Raw genomic sequence first — 21,940 nt, forward strand, 5'->3', positions numbered from 1 at the left:
TCAGAGACTGATGGGTTTTCAAGTGTTGCCAAATCTGTGTAGGTTTTGACTGGTTTTTTTTTCTTACCCACAACCTTGTTTGCTCTTTGGGGTGGGCCTGCTCCATGTCACATGTCTGATTTTGTTTGCTCTCCTATCACGCGGTCTCTGTCTGTAGGTGAACTGGGTTGGCAAGCTTTCATTGTTTCCAAAGCCTCGTCACTTAACCAAGCGGAGTGCAAGCTTTTTTTTTTTGTTAGGAAAAAAGTTAACCTCGAAGACGTATTATCAAAAACTCCAGCGGCGTACTCAGGCTGTTTGAAGTGCAAAATAAAAGCTAAAAGCTATGCTGCATCACAAGCATAACAAACCAATGCATAGAAAGGAGAATTTAGGAGAGCGAGCAGAAGATGAACACAAACCTTGTCCAGAAAGTCTCCCGCTGGTTCTGAGTATATGAGGGTTACGTCGGTTAAAGCCTTAATAAATCTGCTTTAAGTTTCCAACAATGTAACGCGGAGCGAGTGATGGACAGATGCAAAAGCAGAGAAAAGAGATTTATGACAAATCAAAGCCAGTCATTGTAACGGTCTAGAATAATACAACCAACACGAACAGAACTCGAGTACAGAATAAACAAACAGAAAGCAAAAACACGAAAACCGGTTAAATAACGTAGCTCGCGGAGCACATGAACAAACGACAGATGCTATATTCAAACGCAGAGACCACAACAGTGCTTTAGGACAAGTACAAATGACCAGCGGCAGAAGGAGAAAAACACCCGGTTTAAATACACGAGTTAACAAAGGATTAACAGAGATTTTAAAAAAGGCTAACAGACATCAAACAGGGTAACCATAAAAACAGATGCCAGGGAGGGGCTTACTGGGATAGAGAATTCCATGTACACCTGGGAAAGACAAGGAGCATAACTCGTGGAGCACCAGTATGATAGGATTTTTTTCCAGGAGAAGAGCAGGCCATCGGTCCAGTCGTTGGCAAGTAACAGGTGTCGCCGCCCTCACCGTTCATTAAGGGCTAATGTAAGATCGACACGTGGGGTTCGTTTCTGCTTCAACCAAAACCAAAACCAAAACCTCTGAATCTAATACTGCAATAACAGAATGCCCATCTTGGTAAATGACGCTTTCAGCACAACGTGTATCGCTTTGCCTTTTATTATGTATGACAACATCACTTAACTCATTTAAATCTCACACACAGGTGGGACACTGGTTGCAGAGTTCAGAAGATTGGACACGTTACACTGTACCAGGCTGTTGATGCGCAAAACGGATCGCTGTGCCGATGGCAACAACCTGCCATATCTGTCTGAATTCAAGAAGACCTGAGCATGGAGCAGACGGGAGGAGCATATTTGCATTGTATTTAACTGCATCAGTACAGATTATCTGTGGAGCCATGATGAGCCCAGTGCTGAGCTAACCTAGTCATTTCTTGTTTTGGTACTAACTCTTGTAAGCGTCTTTGGGTCCTTGAAAAGCGCTATATAAATACAATGCATTGTTATTTAATTATTATTATCCTCCCCACCTGGGGGTTATTATGACATTATTGCTTGCCTTATTTAAGCCGGTATAGTTTCTTCACCGTTGTCCGTCGTTAATGTCACGTCGGTTTCCTTTGTCGTATTCAGTACACTTTTGTGTTCGGAGTTTTCTTTAAACACTTGAAGAGTCGCGTTCGCTTCCTTTACTTTGCTTTTTTTGGTCTGCACGTTCTTCACTCGTGACACGTTTAGTTCCATATTAGTGTCACTTTTTTGATTGTACAAAGTAATAAGGACGGAATTAGCAACATCACATACAGAAAAATAATAACTTTGGTAAAAAAGCAAGAAAACAGTCAAAATCGTTCATAGGTACTGAAAACAAAGAAATTTTACACATCAATATGAAATTAACAATAAGTCTCTAACATAAGTTACTTATACTGAAACTTGTGGACATGGTTGAAGGACTTTCCAAGAGGAACCTGTGGGTACTCAATGTCCACATCATGCACACACATCATAACTGAAGAATTCCGAGGGCATCGCCTTCAGAATCAGACTCTGTTTGGACTGTTGACACCTCTAAAGCGATCACACAAGTTAAAGAGGTTTTGGGCAGCTGGACATCAACGTTTTCTCTCAATTTCTCCACATCTGAGGTTGAACTGAGTGAAGTCTTCAAGGATGACGCACCTGCCACCTGATGTACCGCAGAAACTGTTCAGCCTCCTCTCAACGGCTGCCAACGCTTTTCTCATCCTTATCGTCTTCTACATCCTCCAGAGCATCTTTGAAATGGAATTTCATTGCTCCTGCAAACCTGGTGTACATGTACATGGTGTACTGTATCTGCTTTTACCTCCTGTAATTATACTGTGTGTTCTTAGCTTAGTTCAGGAACAGAGAAAGAGATTATGCCCACAAAAGAGAAAATGTAGATCACTGCTAAACGTTGGCATTCTGCTTTTAGAATTTATCATCAAATTTCTCCCAGTTGCACTATTCTGGATAAGCTTTATGTTCCTAGATGGAGACTGGTACTACTGTGTGCAAACTAACTTAAATGAAACGTACCGCGGGCTTCCATGTAAAAACAAGGACGATCTCACTCCCCAAGACAAAATGGTGATGACTCAACTGAAGAATGAATCTCGCGTAAGAAACTTTCTATTAAAATTCTATTAATACTTTGATTTCAAGTGAAAATATGTGAATGCATTACACTGTTTGTTTTTCTTTCCAGATGTATGGCTTGATCCTCATGGCTGGTGGATTGTTTCTATGGTACCTCTTTAGCAGATGTGGTGTTACTCTCGACTCATTTTGCCTTTGGGTTTGGTTTAAATGCAATTGTGAATGGAACAGCTATAAGCAGCACTACGATACACTCCTCTCTGAGACAACCAACAGACTTTTGTTGCAGGAAATGGAGAAAATTGCCAAGGAAAGAGCAGCCATAACATGTTCAAAATACACAACACCAATCATGAGGAATGAAGTGGAAGTAGCTGCAAGGCTGCAAAGACCAAATGATGTTGAGAGCGCGTGGAGGGCAATCTCTGAGCATACCTACATGGTACAGGAAATGGAGGAGCCACAATCAGCACAGCAACCAGCACTCGAACCAGGACAGGAAGAAGAACAGCAACCAGCACGGCAACCAGGACAGGAAGAAGAACAGCAACCAGCACGGCAACTAGGACAGGAAGAAGAACAGCAACCAGCACGGCAACCAGGACAGGAAGAAGAACAGCAACCAGCACGGCAACCAGGACAGGAAGAAGAACAGCAACCAGCACGGCAACCAGGACAGGAAGAAGAACAGCAACCAGCACGGCAACTAGGACAGGAAGAACAGCAACCAGCACGGCAACCAGGACAGGAAGAAGAACAGCAACCAGCACGGCAACCAGGACAGCAACAAGAACATTAGCATTATATGACTAATAGAATATCCTAAATTTCAGCAAAAGCCCAGTACAAGGCCAATTAAAACCCCAAAAGTTAATGCAGAAATTATTATATAATAAAGTAATATTAAATATAAGTGCATTAATAGGTGAAATGCTGGCAAGTATTTTAGATTATGTTCATAAAATTCTATTTGGTTAAAACAGGAAAATGTAAAAGATTGTACTGCAGTTTTTATATTTGTAATTCTGTTTACTTTTTGTCGCAAAAATCAAAAACAGCAAAGGCCTTTAATTTAATCAGAGAAATCATAGAATCAATAAAACATTAAAAACAATTATTCATGTCTGTGCATTCGACACACCCAAACTGCCAAAAGATGTTCTTGTCTAGGCAGACACAACCATGCACTTGCTGAAGGGTTTTGATTGTTACTGAACTATTCGTCAAATCACAGGAACTGTATAATCAAGGGAACAAGAAACAGAACCTGCGTGTAAATTCCTCTACGCTACAAGCGTACAGGATTGGGGGCTGCATGTCTTCTGTCATCGGTGCTGTAGAAGCCAGACAGCGAAGGTGACGATTCCTTCTTAATCCACTAAAAACTATTTAAACAACTGATTTGTCCATGTGAAGTTTGTCGATTTCATTTCAACCTTTGCACTAAATTGTGGAAGTCTCAAATGCATGAGTCACCCCAAAAAACGTAGCTAAAATATTAAATGATCTCTTCCTCCAATCACATTTGTCATTCTTGCAACAACACACCTTACACTACCTAACAGAAAAAAACACTACTTAAGGTACAAGTTCAGAAGAAAAAGAAATTTCAAGCAAAAAAAAAGGTATTACCTTATAGCTATATAGTTTAGAAATAGAAATCTGCAATGAATTTCTAACATATTTATCTATATAGTTTAGAAATCTGATGAATTTCTAAGATATCTATAACTATATAGTTTAGAAATCTGTGATGAATTTCTAGGATACATATCTATAAGCTATATAGTTTAGATACCGGCAACATTCCTTTTGCACAAGTTCATTAATTAATTAATTCAATAAATTCTGTTGAGTGAATATTTCTGAAACTTTTTTCTGAAACTCTATTTCTGGACCTGGGTTGTGCATGCGCTCCTCTGCAGGACTGGCAGCAGAGGGGAGTGTGGAGGAGGTGCATCCAGGCCCAGAAGCTGCCGTGTGCACGACTCCCAGTCCCAACCGAGCTCGAGGCGCGTGCACACGCAGGGGTACTGCCTGTCTGCCCCCTGAGCCCAGCTCACGGCTCGCTGCACTGCCTCCCAGCACGCTGGCCTGTACGGACACATGCATGCAGGGCAGGACGTTACAACCATACTCCTGTCATATCAATGAGATTATGCTGAAAATAAATTTCAAACTGTTTTTGTGTGTGGTTTTTTTTTTAATAACCAAAGCAAGTCATATAACACACATACTGTATAAAAATGGATGTGCACACTGACAATGTGGGACATGCCGATGGAATTCCATGATCCTTTATCTAAATAACTTGGTGCAAAATAAGTTGTTTTAAATGTGCTATAGCAATAAACACCACTTACTCATCTGACTGTGACATTAGACCCCTCACAAGAACTTGAGCTCCATGGCATAATATTTTGTTATTGTAATACGGTGCCGACAGGACTTCTCACCTGGACTTTGGGGCGTTGGCAAGGTGCATGAGAGAGTGGAACAACTCCACCCCCAACACCATCTTCACACGCACCAACTGCAGCACCAGCAACGTGGCCACCAGCCTGAGGATGGCAGTGTGGACCTTCACCCCTGCCACAGGAACCAGTTGCACAGATTTAATTTGTTCGTATCCTGAACGTGGAGCGCAAACATGGCCACGACTGCTTCAGACTGTCGGCACGGTCACCTAGAAGAGCTAGGTGTGGTTCTCAGACAAGACATCCAGTGGGCCTTTTGACACATTACTGAAAAATTAATAACCTAATGGTTATTTTGACTGCAAATTAAATAAAGGTTTACATGTATTTACTGGAATTAAAGGAACTGTATAAAACATATTTCTGAAAGTGATTATTTTTACATTTTTCTATAAAGTGCAGCTCACATGAGATGAAGAATCAGACTGAATGAACCCACAGAGCAAATCTTTTGTTAACCCCTACATGTAGGTGACCCATATTTTAAACGGATTTACACATGCTCTGATACATACAAGCCACTAGGTGTGAGTATAATGGCTGGTTCAGAATTTGAAGACTCGTTGAAAAAAAAGACATTTCTTCTTCAACAAACGTATACCGACTTTGCACGGTACTGTATGTTGTGTTATGTATTGCTTAGCCATGTTAAATCCACTTCAAAAGTCCACTTTGGTCTAGTATTTACACACAGAAGAATTCTGTTATTATTATTATTATTATTATACAGAAATTAGTTATTATTATTATTATTATTATTAGATAGAAATTAGTTATTATTAATATTATTATTATTAGACAGAATTTACTTGTTATTATTATTGTTATTATTATTATACAGAAATTAGTTATTATTATTATTATTATTATACATAAATTAGTTGTTATTGTTGTTATTATTATTAGACAAATTAGTTATGATTATTAATATTGTTATTATTATTAGACAGAAATTAGTTATTATTACTGTTATTATTATTGTTGTTGTTGTTGTTGTTGTTGTTGTTGTTGTTGTTAGACAGAAATGAGTGTTTTTACCCAAAGAGCAGATGCCTTTTTCTTTTAGAAAAACATTGGCAAAGAAGTCTACATCCAGGCCGAGGAATGTGCTCAGCCTCCAAGTGCATTCCCAGTAGCCATCCTGTGTCCAAGGAAAAACTAAATTAAAACATTTTAAAATCAAATTAAAAAACTCTCTTATCCACTGTGCTCTCCATAAATATTAGGACAGGGAAGAGGAAAGCTGTAAATGTCAATCTCAAAAACAGCCTTAAATATGAGGTGCCATTCTGTTCATAGAGTTACCAGAAGTTCATAGAGTTTGAGTGAAGAAAAAAAAAACCTACACGTGGAGAGCAGTAAGAATATTTGCGTGAAGCAAACACGTATGTATCTATGTATGTGTACAGTGTGATGTACACATATGTAGAGAAATGTACCTGATGTTGGAGATCAAACAGCTCCTCCCAGTTGATCGTGTCAGGTTGCCTCCTCTTCTGAACATGTTTCCTTGCAAAACGAAAAAGGTCTTGTCTAGAACTGCCACGTCTCTTTTCAAAATATCCCTTCTTAGGAACCATCTTGAGAAACTGGAATTCCAAGTCATCAGAGGTGTCCAAAGTGGAAGAGGAATGGGGAAGAAGGTCAATGACAGCAGGAGCAGGGATGGGAGGAGGAGGAGGGGCTTGTGGGACAGGAGGAGGGGCCTGGGGGAGAAGATAGCTATGGCTCTGGTGAGTATATGGAATGACATGGTGAGCTAAGCCAATGGCACCACCAAAACCAATGGGAGGCGGGGCCTGTGGGACCAGAGGAGTGGCTTGGGGGACAGGAGGAGGGGCCATGAAGAAAGAAATGGAGTTGCGGGCACGGCGAGCAAACTCAATGATTTCAGGAGCAGCGATGTGAGGAGGGGCCTGTGGGACAGGAGGAGCGGCATTGTGAGCAGGAGGGGGAGGGATCTGGGGAGCAAAGCCAATGGCATAAGCAGAAGCGATAGAAGATATGGGAGGAGAGGTTATGGGAGGAGAGGTTATGGGAGGAGAAGTGGCCTGGGAGTCAATAGGGGGAGGGGCCCGAAAACTAAAACCACCACCTGCACAAAGATTCAGAGGTTCAGAGGGTTCCCTGTCCAGACAAATCAGGGAACGTCGACTACTGCCAAAAAGGCCTCTACCACCAAAAGAAGAAGGAGGTGCACCACTAAGCGACAAGGGCCGAAGAGAAGCAACACTGGAGACAGCGGGCTCAGCACCGAGATAATCGCCCTTGCTCCTCTGACCAAAAAAGCTAGAGGACATGGCATGAATTCTGGAAGAGATACCACCGAGTACAGGAGGGACAGGAGAAGACACAGGGACATCTGACAGGAGATGGGCATCAATATCACCAGGAGACGTAGCAGCACGAAGACTTGGCTGCAAACTTGGAACAAAGCTTGTGCAGATATAAGGACGTGTGTGTCGTGGTGGGGCCAGCAGCTCGGAAACCTCACTGGGGGGCGGAGCATAATCTTGGGAACTTTCTTCGTCATGGTGGAGAATGTGGAAAGACATGTCTGCAGTACAGACCATCTCAGAGCCAGGAGGAGAACAAGGGAGGTCTGATGTCAGACTGGAGGACCCGTTAGTTTGTAAACATGTCTTGTACACTGCGTCGCATTCTACAGCACCAAACTGGAAGAACACACACAAAGAAATCCATTTTGAGTGAATGTACAGTAAGCTCTCTCTCACTCTCTCTCTCTCACACACACACACACACACACACACACACACACACACGGCCCAGTCACACATCAAAATCTCAAAAGAAAGACATGAGTCATGAGTGAAATACAGGCTCATGTCCATTGGTGGATTTCAAATCGTCCTTTTGAACTGTCAGTACCTCCATGTCTCCAAAGGACGAGTCACTGAGTGAAGAACCCTCCTCCTCTTCCTCCTCAAGCCAGCCCATGTAGGGCAGGATATCCACATTCCCATCCCCTTCTGAAATCAGGTCAGGTACGGAAGTGAATCCAGATTCCGGCTGCTCCGGATCCTGCAGAAGGGACATTCCTTAGCCAATCACGGACTCCGCCTTTCCCAAAGATACAGAGGAAGTCACAAAAACCGGGTCTAATGGAATGTGGACCAGAGAGTGACCGTTCTCCCGTTAAATGGCTGTCATACCCTTTCTTCAATGGCAACAAAGCTGGTAAACTGAGACAGGATGGAGAACTCTTTGCTGAGCTCGATGATGTAGGACTTCAGCTCTGCTTTCCTTCCCTACCAAGAACAGCAGACATCCATATCAGGATAGCGCTCAGCTCCGAAACCACACACACACCACAGGGAAGTGTCCTCAGCTCCACTGCTCGGTCAGGGTTACGGCACGGACTTTTTAAAAATTTGTTGCTAATGTACAAGCATTGAGCAGCATTACTGTAAGGACACTTTCCTCGTCTGAAACTGGACTCCGTGGAGCGTCTGTGGACGCAGACACAGAGTCACTAGAGGAATGCACGCATGTCTCTCAGACACTATGGCGTCTGACAGCGTGAGCAAGGATAGGGTTCCAGGATTTGTTTGTATTCCCAGATCAGTTACAAAATGCAAATCAAACAGGCATACGTGACAAGACCCTAAAACTACTTCACAAATGTCAAGCTTATGGTGCAAACCTCATGTTCTGCCTCGCTAATGCCAAGACTGCCATCCTCATAGTCTCTGATAATTGCTCTCGCTGTAAGCTTGTGAAGGAACTACAACACACACACACACACACAAATTATTTCAAAACTGTGACTCTTCAGAGGTTAAGATTTTTACGATGATTTAATGTTCCCACGTCCAGTTCTTACTGTTCCCTTAGTCTTCTGTAATTCTGTAGTAGAAACCATTGTTTGAATTTCCTGTCCACTGAGATCACCAAACAGAGTAGCCTAAGTAAAGAAGAACTTGGAGATTACAAAAGCCAAGAAGAAATGACTGAAATTTCACAATGATCCAACTGCCTGCGTTAAAGCGACAGGAAGCTGCCCTCTGTCTGGGAGAGAGGCTGGAGTACCTGAGAACAGTGAGGCACGAAACCATAAACCAGAGTGTGACAGTTGCTGAAGAGAGCACTCAGCTGTGAGGGTGCTTGAACAGGAGGGGGTGCTGTGGGGTTGAACCGCTGCCACTTCACCGACACGGACATGCAGCCTGGAGATGCCATGCACCTCACCTGAGATTTCACCTAGAACAGCCAATCAGCAGTGATTCACACACACGCACGCACGCACACACGCACACACGCACACACACTCAAACACTCAAACACTCAAACACTCAAACACTCAAACACTGTCTGTTGGAGAGAAATATATTTCTGTCAAGTGTGCCATAATGGAACTCACCTTCTCAGCCCAGGTGTGTTTTTTCTTTGCGTCAAAAAACTCATAAACTCCCCCACCAGCCTGAGCCAGTGCCCGCAACATGTGCCGATTGGCCGTCGGGCTACACACATACATACACACCCACCCACACCCACACCCACACACACACATACACACACACACACACATACACACACACACACATACACACACACACACACATACACACACACACACACATACACACACACACACACACATACACACACACACACACACATACACACACACACATACACACACACACACACACACACACATACACACACACACACATACACACACACACACACACACACACACACATATACACACACACATATACACACACACATATACACACACACATATACACACATACACACACACACACACACACACACACACACACATACATACACACACACACACACACACACACACACACACACACATACATACATACACACACACACACACACACACACACACACACACACACACACACACACACACACACACACACACACACTTCATCAGAAAGCCACAAAGCAGAAAAAAATCTGCAATTGCCAAAATCCCAATCTTTTTTTTTTGGTCTTGCTCCGTGCCCACCTGAGGCCGCAGGTGAAGAGGCGTGTGTGGCAGGCGTTACCCCGCACCAGCTGCAGGGTCTGAGGCTGGTTCTGCATATGGCCGTCCGAGAGCAGCAAGACGTTCCTCAGGCCTCGCGACGGCGGCAGAAGGTTCAGGCTGCGCAGAGGCCTCCACAGCTCAGTGCTGCCACCAATGGCAGGGGAGGACTATATGCAACAACAGGGGAATTAATGAATGGGACAAAATTGCAGAACCATGAGTGGAACTGCAACAGCACCAACAGTAGACCTATACTGTAGTGTACGACAGAGGACCTACACTGTAGCGTTCCACAGCAATACCTACACCGTATTGTACAACAGTAATACCTATACTGCGGGTTTAAATGTACCACAATTCTAAAATCCCATAATCACAAACTGAGCCTTACAGCTAAACACCACACGTGTCCATTTACTGTTCTTCTGCATCCTACTAAATAACAACAATCATATAAAAAAATATATACGTTTTATTTTTAAATGCCCACATGAATGAAGTAAGGCATAAATAAAGCATATTTAACATTTTAATGTAATTTTAATGTAAAAGTTGTACAAAATCAAAAATTAAAATAACTGATTACACAAAAAGGGGAAATGGCTGATAGGGTTATATGGTTTTACGTTGCACAGCTCAGTTATAGACCAACTCTAGTGATGACACCCTAGACGTGTCCAAACTGAAATCATGCAGGACATTATTTTCTAACACTGATGAGTTTGTTTAATTACTTAAGACAATTCATATTGGTCAATTATCAACATAAGGCAACCGATGTTTTCCTTACTGAACGTCACTGTAGAGCCAATTATTTATTACGAGATTTATTACACCATTGTGATATATAGATACTCACCATAATGAACGTTTTGGCTTGTTCAAAGACTTCCTCTAGTACTCTTGGTGAAGGGAAGGCCTCTTTGTAATCTATTAAATGACACAAATGGGGACAGACACTATAAATAAATTTTATCCACAAAACAGAAAAACTATCAGAACTAAACCAAATGCTGCTCATACTGTGTTTTCCATGTAGGAACAGATGCTAATACACTCAAGCGCTAAACGCTTGAGCCAAACAACCAATCAAAACCCCACAAAAGTGCAACAACTCCTCCGTGTGCGTCCTTATACGGAGACAATGGCGCTCACCAGTGCCGAAGCAGACGACGTTGACCCTCAGGGAGCGGTCCAGCGAGCACAGAGCCTTCAGAGCGAGGCGGCGCGCGTTCACCAGCGGCTCCCCGCGCATGGACTCTGACGTGTCCAGCACAATGACCACGTCGCTCACTCCGGACCACCGCGCGTCGCCGCACTCAAAGTCCGGGTAGAAGACCAGCATGCAGGCCTGCAAGCAGCCGCAGAGAGAGTGTCGGCGTACAGAGCACCACAGATGGAAAAGCCTGACTACAATAAAACACAAAATGTATTATCCTACCTAACAAACCAAAAAAACAAACCAAAAACACAGACATGCACATATTTGTGAGACTGGTGAATGGACGTAGTTGTCATTTGCACCTCACTGTCCTTCTCAGGATGTTTCTCCACCCACATCCTGGGCATGTGCATCTGAGACAGGGAGAAGCTGAGCTGGAAGCCGTCAGTGCTGAGGCTCTGGTCAGGCAGGGTCATGACCACGGCTTTACAGTCTGTCCTCTACGGAAACGCGCAGGACAAACTCAGTCTCAGCACACAGATACCGACACTGCATACAGACACAGTGCCACAAGTTTGAACTGTAACCAGCATTACGGGAACATGCTCGCTAAGCACACGAGCAGAAAGCAGACCTTGGTTCTGATATGATGAGAACACTCCAGACCAGTGATCTCGTAAGGCATCTCAATGGACATGTGCAAAGAGAACACCCTAGAGAGAGAGAGAGCGAGAGAGAGAGAGAGAGAGAGAGAGAGAGAGAGAGAGAGAGTTACTCTCTCTCAGATATACTGTTATAAATGACAGTTGTATGAATGTCATTGCATTCTCACCCCTCTGCTCTAAGCTCCTTCACACCAACCTTCTCCACAGACGTCTGCAGCACAAACAAACCCAACATCAGGACCGATTCCTCTACCAGACATGAACCTTTGAGTACTAAATGGAGGCTGGTGTGTTTACTGCATCAAAGGAATATAATTGCACAGTTTTACACCAGGACTTCAGGGAAAATACCTGGGCCTCCTTACAGTTGCCAAGGTACCTGAGTTCTCTGGTTTAGCGCTGCGCTCTGTTGCCAAGGAGCCACGCTGGCAGGCAGGGAAAAGACGACAGTGCCTGACCGCACGACCAGCTCCGTGATGTAGGTCACTTTGATCAGCACTGTGGCCCCAGCGGGCAAGTTCCCAACACTGATGGTAAACACGTCCTGATGTGCAGACACACACACACACACAGTTACGTCAAAAGAGTGGAATGACTGACCTGGAATTTTAAGATTGAACACAACATCTGAGCTATGAATGGAAGCAGTAGAATAACACACAGGTGCTTCCTGGTCCATCAGATAGGCTCCGTGACCTTTCTCTATAGCCTGCTTATACTCCTTACGGGCCTGTTCCTTCTCCTTCACCTGAGAGAGAGAGAGAGAGAGAGAGAGAGAGAGAGAGAGAGAGAGAGAGAGAGAGAGAGAGAGAGAGAGAGAGAGAGAGAGAGAGAGAGAGAGAGAGAGAGAGAGAGCAGTGAGAAACAGGATGCTTTAGGACTGCTCCAGTGGAAGGACTGGGAGACTAGCGAGATGCACCTTTCCGACCACATGCTTCCCGTTAATGAAGGCTTCAAAGCCGCACACGGCTGCCGTCTCTTCTAAAGGGAACACGTACTTAGCCTCAATAGGAACGTCACTCTTGTTCGTGTATACCTGGAAAATGATAACCTGTTCACAGAAAGAAAAACACAAGTTAGGCACTTGAATACCGACATAAAACGATTATTATATTCAATATGATTATTATTATACATGCTGTAAGATGGGGCGTCCTAGTCCGGGCTAGCAGGTCGATTAGCTTGGTGGCTAATGCTGGTAATGCTAGAATAAGCTCTGCTAGATAAACATTGAATACTTTAAACAAATGAATTGCCTGCCTGAATATATTTAAGTACATATTTTATGTAATAGATTTTCTATGCTCTCAGTTTTTGATGACTAACTCTGATTTGACTGCAATACAGTTTGCAGTTTAGCTTCCTCCTACAATCGAATAATTGATACACATCCACTGAAGCTAGAAGTGGGTGGAAACACACGAGCACCTCTACTGCTTGTTCACGTGTTCCTTTTCTGTGCCGACCACTAACTGATTTGCCTCGTAGACTGACTGCCCCCACAGTCTGCAGGCTGTAGAACAGGACAACTGTGGACTGTGGCTATAACTGGGGTAAAACCCTTTTAGTGTGACCGAGCTTTATTCCAGTGGACAGGACAGGTTCCCAGTGTAATAACGGACCTGACAGAGAAGGTCCATCAGCTTGCACCTCACATGGACAGCCTCTAGGGGGAGTGTGGACCCACTGCTGTCTAACAAACCAGGAGTGACATCCTCCAGAGGGTTCTTTGTGACCTCCAACCCCTCTGCGTCATCACTGGACACTGGACAGTCAAACACCCACACACACACACACACACACACACACACACACACACAGCAAGTCCTATATCAGAGCACCATTGAATATGGGACAACCCCATGACTGAAATAAAGCTTATTGTATAAAGTTGACAGAATCAGTGACAGTAATGGTGTAAAACAGTGATTAGATGATGTAAGGGTGATCACTCACATAGGTCAGAGGTCATGACAGAAGGTAAACACTCCACAGAGGTATCAATGTGAGGTTCAAAAGGTTTCGGCTGGTCTTCCTTCAGAAAGTACTGAACTACATATTTCAGCCTGACCTGATCGGTGTTGTACACCACATATTCATCATCCTGCAAGAAACACACACGGCACAAGGTGTCAGCTTCTATTTTAAGGAGATATTCATCCTAGACAAATGCTTTGGCATACACATAGCACCTCAAACTCTGAGCGTGTGTTCGGTGTGCGGCGGACGCCATGCACACTGCTGTGGCCGTCGGGAGCGCAGATCAGAGATGGGTCCTTCTTGTACACGTCCTTACACTGGCCCAGAGCCACATCACACACCAGCAACAGGCGTGAGCCGTCCGTCACGCTGGGCCTGGAATACTTCACAGAGGTGCTGGAACACACAAACATATACGCACACGAATCGAAAATGACTGAGGCTCACGACAGTGTTCAGAGTGTAATTTTTTACGTACAGATGGGTTTTTATGTCACTAACTTCAGAGAGTCACTGAAGTAGATGCCACTTCCCAGATTTCCTACGTCAGTTCTTTTAATGCCATGCTGTTCAACTCCAACCCTCGGCAGCAGCAGACCTCTGGACACAACAACCAAATCATCAAAATAAAGTACTGTGTGTGTGTGTGTGTGTGTGTGTGTGTGTGAGAGAGAGAGAGATTCTTACCGTGACAAGATTCCCACAAAGTTGCTAGGAAATGTAGAATGGAGGAGGGGCTTAATGTTACATAGCTGCTCCCTAAACATATGAAGTTCTGATGATCTACACACACGAAGTACTTGCTGGATCTGAACTGGCCTGTGGAACCAGTAAGAGACACACACACACACACACACACACACACACACACACACACAGTGTAAAAGAATATATAAACATAGAACAACCAAACGTCGTTCTCCTTGCCCAGACGAAACACATACTGTACACACCTCTCTTGTAAACGTTTGCAGACAGACTGATATTCTAGGCTTTCAGAGGCGACGGGTTGAATGTTGCACCTCAGGGCGCGATACTTCCCCAAAGAAGAGGGAGAGGGGTTCCCCAAAGTGGCTTCGCTCACGTTCAGAATATCTCGGATAAGCTGAGGGTGTATATTTATGTATATATTATTTTTAAACAATACATGTTTGAAACTTACATTTTATACTATAATGAAATTTGAGCCCATTCCGCAAATCACAGAAGCAAAAGCAGTAAATATGAAACACACACAGAGTGACCATGTGAACTGTGTGTATGAAAGATTAAATGTGAATAATGTGATTCGAGTTACTAAGCAAAATACATTTGCTGAATATCCATCCTTTATCAGCAGTGCGGATGAACCACCTGTGATTCCACCTGTATGACCTATATCTGTACAATAAACGTTTTATTTCTGAGCTTATGCTGTGTGTGTGTGTGTGTGTGTGTGTGTGTTACCTGACAGAGGTCCAGTCTCTGAGACACAAGCTTCGCCCTGGCCTCAGCCTCCGTCTCTCTGAGCGGTAACAGGGTACTGACTTCCTGCAGGAGGAGCTGGACCTCATCTTCACTCTCACACTTCTGCACCTGTAGCAGCAACCCCTCTACCCTACTCACCTGTACACACACACACACACACACACACACACACACACACACGACTAGTTATACACACAAATACAACCCCTCCACCCTACTCACCTGTACACACACACACACACACACACACACACACACACACACACGACTAGTTATACACACACATACAACCCCTCCACCCTACTCACCTGTACACACACACACACACACACACACACACACACACGACTAGTTATACACACACATACAACCCCTCCACCCTACTCACCTGTACACACACACACACACACACGACTAGTTATACACACACATACAACCCCTCCACCCTACTCACCTGTATACACACACACACACACACACACATGACTAGTTATACACACACATACAACCCCTCCACCCTGCTCACCTGTATACACACACACACACACACACACACACACACACACACGACTAGTTATACACACACATACAACCCCTCCACCCTACTCACCTGTACACACACACACAGACACACACACACACACACACACACACACACACGACTAGTTATACACACACATACAACCCCTCCACCGTACTCACCTGTATATACACACACACACACACACACACACAACTAGTTATACACACACATACAACCCCTCCACCCTGCTCACCTGTATACACATATACACACACACACACACACACACACACACGACTAGTTATACACACACATACAACCCCTCCACCCTACTCACCTGTATATACACACACACACACACACACACGACTAGTTATACACACATACAACCCCTCCACCCTACTCACCTGTATATACACACACACACACACACACACAAGACTAGTTATACACACACATACAACCCCTCCACCCTACTCACCTGTACACACACACACACACACACACACACACACACGACTAGTTATACACACACATACAACCCCTCCACCCTACTCACCTGTACACACACACACACACACACACACTAGTTATGCACACACATACAACCCCTCCACCCTGCTCACCTGTATACACACACACACACACACACACACACACACACAGACTAGTTATACACACACATCCAACCCCTCCACCCTACTCACCTGTACACACACACACACACACGACTAGTTATACACACACATACAACCCCTCCACCCTACTCACCTGTACACACACACACACACACGACTAGTTATACACACACATACAACCCCTCCACCCTGCTCACCTGTACACACACACACACACACACACACACACACACACACGACTAGTTATACACACACATACAACCCCTCCACCCTACTCACCTGTACACACACACACACACACACACACACACACACACACACACACACACGACTAGTTATACACATACAACCCCTCCACCCTACTCACCTGTACACACACACACACACACACACACACACACACACACACACGACTAGTTATACACACACATACAACCCCTCCACCCTACTCACCTGTACACACACACACACACACGACTAGTTATACACACACATACAACCCCTCCACCCTACTCACCTGTACACACACACACACACACACGACTAGTTATACACACACATACAACCCCTCCACCCTGCTCACCTGTACACACACACACACACACACACGACTAGTTATACACACACATACAACCCCTCCACCCTGCTCACCTGTACACACACACACACACACACACGACTAGTTATACACACACATACAACCCCTCCACCCTGCTCACCTGTACACACACACACACACGACTAGTTATACACACACATACAACCCCTCCACCCTGCTCACCTGTACACACACACACACACACACACACACACACACACACACGACTAGTTATACACACACATACAACCCCTCCACCCTGCTCACCTGTACACACACACACAGCCACACACACACACCCCATACGCACCCACACACACTCTCAGCCACACACACAGCCACTCTCCCACACACACGCTCACACACAGCCACACACACAGCCACTCTCCCACACACAGCCACACACACATACCCCATACGCACCCACACACACTCTCAGCCACACACACAGCCTCTCCCACACACATGCTCACACACAGCCACTCTCCCACACACAGCCACACACACATACCCCATACGTTCCCATACCCACACTCTCTGTCACCAACACCTCCAAGGTTTCCCTGTAAAATACCATATTCAGCTTAAAATCCTGCTACTCACTTACAAAGCCCTAAATAACCTCATTCCTTCACACCTGTCTGATCTTCTCCTTCCTCACAAATCCACTCACACTCTCAGATCTTCCTTAGGTGGGCTGCGTACTGTTTATCCAGCCTACACGCCGATGATGATCGTGCTTTTTCTAGATGTGCTCCTCCACTCTGGAACTCTCTTCCCACTCTGGTCCAACACTCTGCAACTCTGTCTATATTCAAATCTAACCTTAAAAATATCTTTTCCCCTCACCTATGAAACTTCTCAAACTTAAACACCCCTTTCATCAGCTCCTGCCCATGTCCTGGAAGTGCTGTTTGTAAATGTATACATGCAGACACACACACAGCATAGACTGGTTGTGGATAGACACACACACACACACACACACACAGGTTATGCATGCAGACCCAGCCAGCCACCCACCTACATATCACACTTTTACATCACACACTTACATACCCAACATTAATTTCCTGTCTGTATAAGGTCTACTGCATCATACTCTTATGTCATCACCCCCTTACGTCATTGAGGCTGAGGCTTGTAACAGGGACAGTGAGGAGGCTGGCGAGTGACCCGAGGGCCTCCGTCCAGATGAGCTCCAAGAAGACGCCCACGTCCTGTGAGACGTCGCAGCAGCTCAGCCGCTCCTCCAGCAGCAGCTGTCAATCACACACAAACATTACACCACAGTAGGTGTGTGGAACTGGCTATGATCATACTTGGGCTTGGCCTGGTTTTGGTCTGAATAACGCTGAATCTTATCGTCCAGAGAACACAACATGCACTGGCAAAGGGAATTAATCAGGGTCATATACTACACTCTACCCTGTCTGCACAATGATCATGTTTAGGACCCAAATTAGACGACTGTAAGCTGGGTGACATCAACCCACTTAGTTGATATAGCTCATCTTGAAAGTAGATGAAATTGCAATCTAGCCTCAAGCAGGACGGTTTAGTCTACAGCTGTGTAAGCACCGTGAGACCAATTCATAAATAAATAATATCCTAAAAACATAACCATGGTCCTCAAAACAGTTACTAAGCCTTCAAGAGTCCTGTTTACCAAAGCCGCCTCCACATACATCTTCCCAGCATTTGCCAGAAAATGACAAAACCCACTGGTGTGTGCTAAATGAAGCAGTAAGGTAGAGTGTGTGCACTGCGTCGGCCCAACCTGCTGCAGAGTGTGTGAGGCCAGCGCCTCGGCCTCGGAGGGGAGCGACTCCGTCTGCGTGAAGCCCTGGGACTGCAGCTCTGTGTTGAACTGCACGTACGCCTCCAGAGCGTCCTCAGAGCTACAGCAGTGCACCTGCTGGTCCTGTACCACGGACACCTATAGCAGGAGCGAGAGGGGGTGGGGCATCAGCGTCAGGACCCGCCCACCGTTCATTCATCGTCGGTTCAGTAATTCTCACTGGTTACTACTGTTTAAAGGAGCCTTTGGGTGCACATGACTTCACCTCACGCATGATGGCGCTCGTGACGCGGTACTGCTGTTCTCCCTCTCCTCTGGCACTCTGGAGCTCCACCACTGCCCAGGTCTCGACTACAGCCTGCGATAAAACATACAGTGCTAGATACACACATGCAAACCATGACAACAGACACATGGGAGCGTGTGTTGGTATGCTGATTATATATTCATGCTTATAGCGAGTATACTGATTGTTTTGTACGTTTAAGGAAAGCACTGTTTCATGTAATAAACTTACCTTGAGAAAAAAGGAGTATTTGGCAACTTGGAAATGTGAAGGAAACTCTGGTGTGTTGTCTTCATTTCCCTTATTTAACCTGCATGGCAGGGTTAGTACAGCCTTGGTTAGGCAAGGTACAAGAAGCAAGACACACACATAACCGTATGCACAACAGGCCGTCAGTCTGAACCTCACAAAGGTGATCTCACCTGAGCTCTTCCAGGTATGTGTCTTCCTTCCTGTCCGGGAGCTCTGGGTGAACTTGTGACACCTTCTGCCCTTTGGGAGCAACACAACAATGCTCATGACGTGTACCATTTCAAAACAAACCATCAATCTCACATTCCCAACAAAACCTTTTGACCTCCCCTCTGAATACGTCTCAGCCCTCAGAACCAGGAACGCAAACATTAAGCCATGCACAACTACCAGTAGCTCATCATCACAGATCCACTTTGACAGTTTCAGACTACCATGTGTAATCTTTTAAGCATCCGCCCACTCACTGTCCTGTCCATCATCTTTTTAAAATGTCAAAAATGCCGGAATGCTTTTAACAGATTTGCAGCAGTGTACTGTGTGCACAAGGACAGCCCGTTGAGGCTGTAATACCTGGGCGTGGGGAGGGTTTGGGTCTGGAGTCAGAGGCCTGAGGCTGTAAGACGTGCTCCTTCACAGGAAGAAGCTGCCCCTTTTCCAAGCAAGTCCACACATACTGCACGCCGACCACGGGGATCTGGTGCTTCTGGGATGCCCTCTGCCTGCTACAGCTCAGGGTCTCCAGGCTGCTGGCCACCACAAAAGAGCACTGGGGAGAAAAAAAAGCACTCAACAGACCTCAAACCGAGTTCATTTTCTCCACGGGTGCTGTAGTTCTATGACAGGATTGTGTGAGTTCGGAGTAGTGCATCTGGGATATGCAACAAATGTTCTAATAAAAACATAATTACATAAATTTCCTTCTCTTTGAGGGGACTAAATGTCTTTTTAAATGTCTTTTTAACCTACTTCAAAATGTGCCACACAGCTTTTACACTTTTCTTAATTGGTGACAGTGGACAAGTACAGAACTGAGAATTTATTTTTTTTTTTAACATTAAAAGAAGAAAAAATTCTTTACCTTCTGGGTGACTACATAAGATATGTTTCCTCCATTGTCTAATATACCAGACACTAGCCTCCGCTTCTCCTTAAAAGGTACATTCTTCAGGTCCACTACTATGGAGCAGTCTTTGAACACAGTCATGACTGCATAAGAAAATGAGAAAAGAAGTCCTATTAAAGTCCATGTATGATGTTTATGTTTATAACAATGATGTTTAAATGTCAATTTAATTCAGAGAAAGTATGGTTACATATTGTTCTTGGCGGTTCCTCCTGCCCTGCATATTCGCAACATTTCAAGAGTGATAACCCTTGTTTTAGCTGGCTATCAAGCTCTATAATAAACTTCTGAGAAACATTATATAGAAAATCCATTTTGCACAATGTTTAAGCAGTTTATTACTAATTGTGTATAATGTAATGATGCAAATAAACTAGCTCAATCAAGTAAACTGTATTTTGTATTTATAAATGTAGTAAAAGTGCGTGTTTACATCAAAGCTCTTCAAAAAAAAGTCTGTTTCTCTTTGCTTAGGGGGTGTTAGTTTGTGGAGAGGAGTGAAATACCGTAAAATCACGCATATATGCGCATCACATTTAAAGCGCAGATAGCCTGACTACCAAGAAGAGGAAACTCAGCGTTGCGATTATGGACAATATATGACACCATATACAGATTTCTGCGGTGACATTTAATGACTGAGATCGAGTCGTAACTATCACATAAACGGCCAATAAACTCGCGATTGTCCACACCCAGTTACATACCTCAGCCAACAAACCAACACGAGGAAATTGTGCCTTTGCTCAGTCTAGTCATTACTCACCTGCTACAATCCAAACAGACCTCCGACTTGTTCAGTTAACAGTGCCGATCACCTTTTAGTCCTCAGAAACTTCTACTCACTAGTTCGGGAGTCGTAATTACGACGTGGTATGTGGTCGGGGGGGGGGGGGGGGGCGGTTAGGGGAAAAGGGACACCGTGAGAAAACGCCTTTTGGTTTTATTTTTCTTTTGTAGCATCAAAAAAGAGGGCGTTTAATAATTACTTCTAATCGGTTTTGTTGCTATTTCTCATCAACATGCGCGCAAGTTGTGCACTAAATGTATACGACCTGCAGTTAACACGCCAAACTACCGCCCTAGCGTCCGAGCAGCGCACACACACGACGTCTTGTTATTGACACGCCACAACTCGGAAAGGCTTATCGACAAATCCCGGTTTCCCACTAGCAAGTACGACGTGGTAGCGTTCTTGTGCGCTCTTCTCGTAAAGACGACATTTCTGACACGACGTTAAGAGCGTCTGCTGCTGTTGCGACCCACGTTTCCACAGTGTTGTGAAATGGAAAGACTTTCCG

At 44.6% G+C, this 21,940-nt stretch overlaps 1 protein-coding gene across 7 annotated transcripts; it reads right to left on the reverse strand.

The window, feature by feature from the left end:
• Positions 1-523: 523 nt before the first annotated feature.
• On the reverse strand, positions 524-21,932 carry parp4 (poly (ADP-ribose) polymerase family, member 4). 7 transcript variants are annotated; one of them, XR_014125237.1, is made up of 35 exons: positions 21,406-21,931; positions 20,595-20,722; positions 20,087-20,282; positions 19,684-19,753; positions 19,493-19,571; positions 19,241-19,333; positions 18,955-19,113; positions 18,299-18,436; positions 15,395-15,553; positions 14,902-15,053; positions 14,636-14,767; positions 14,450-14,548; positions 14,161-14,344; positions 13,925-14,072; positions 13,591-13,733; positions 12,888-13,019; positions 12,630-12,716; positions 12,348-12,512; positions 12,136-12,179; positions 11,938-12,016; positions 11,666-11,803; positions 11,297-11,492; positions 11,001-11,071; positions 10,121-10,308; positions 9,488-9,587; positions 9,157-9,327; positions 8,951-9,031; positions 8,771-8,851; positions 8,280-8,375; positions 7,996-8,148; positions 6,546-7,781; positions 6,145-6,247; positions 5,086-5,218; positions 3,069-4,723; positions 524-1,760 (listed from the first exon to the last, which is right to left on the reverse strand). XR_014125237.1 is itself a non-coding variant. In XM_081720524.1 (34 exons), the coding sequence occupies exons 2-34, from the start codon at positions 20,718-20,720 to the stop codon at positions 4,516-4,518; spliced, it is 5,340 nt and encodes a 1,779-aa protein (XP_081576650.1). In that variant the 5' UTR covers positions 20,721-20,722; positions 21,406-21,931; the 3' UTR covers positions 524-4,515. The 7 variants fall into 7 exon arrangements, 2 of the variants coding, with proteins under 2 accessions (XP_081576650.1, XP_035378803.2); XR_014125234.1 differs by having other exon boundaries at positions 524-2,315; XR_014125238.1 differs by having other exon boundaries at positions 3,065-4,723.
• Between the last annotated feature and the right edge of the window lie 8 nt (positions 21,933-21,940).

This window comes from Electrophorus electricus, chromosome 9, assembly GCF_041902795.1.
Source record: "Electrophorus electricus isolate QZ-2024a chromosome 9, ASM4190279v1, whole genome shotgun sequence".
Taxonomy (NCBI): Eukaryota; Metazoa; Chordata; class Actinopteri; order Gymnotiformes; family Gymnotidae; genus Electrophorus; species Electrophorus electricus.

Coding starts and splice junctions, on each gene's coding strand:
- parp4 (XM_081720524.1), bottom strand. CDS start 20,720: ATGACTGTGTTCAAAGACTGCTCCATAGTAGTGGACCTGAAGAATGTA. Junction 12,017..12,135: donor AAGGAGCTTAGAGCAGAGGG/GTGAGAATGCAA, acceptor CTCTCTCTCTAG/GGTGTTCTCTTTGCACATGT. Junction 10,309..11,000: donor AAGCCAAAACGTTCATTATG/GTGAGTATCTAT, acceptor TGTTGCATATAG/TCCTCCCCTGCCATTGGTGG.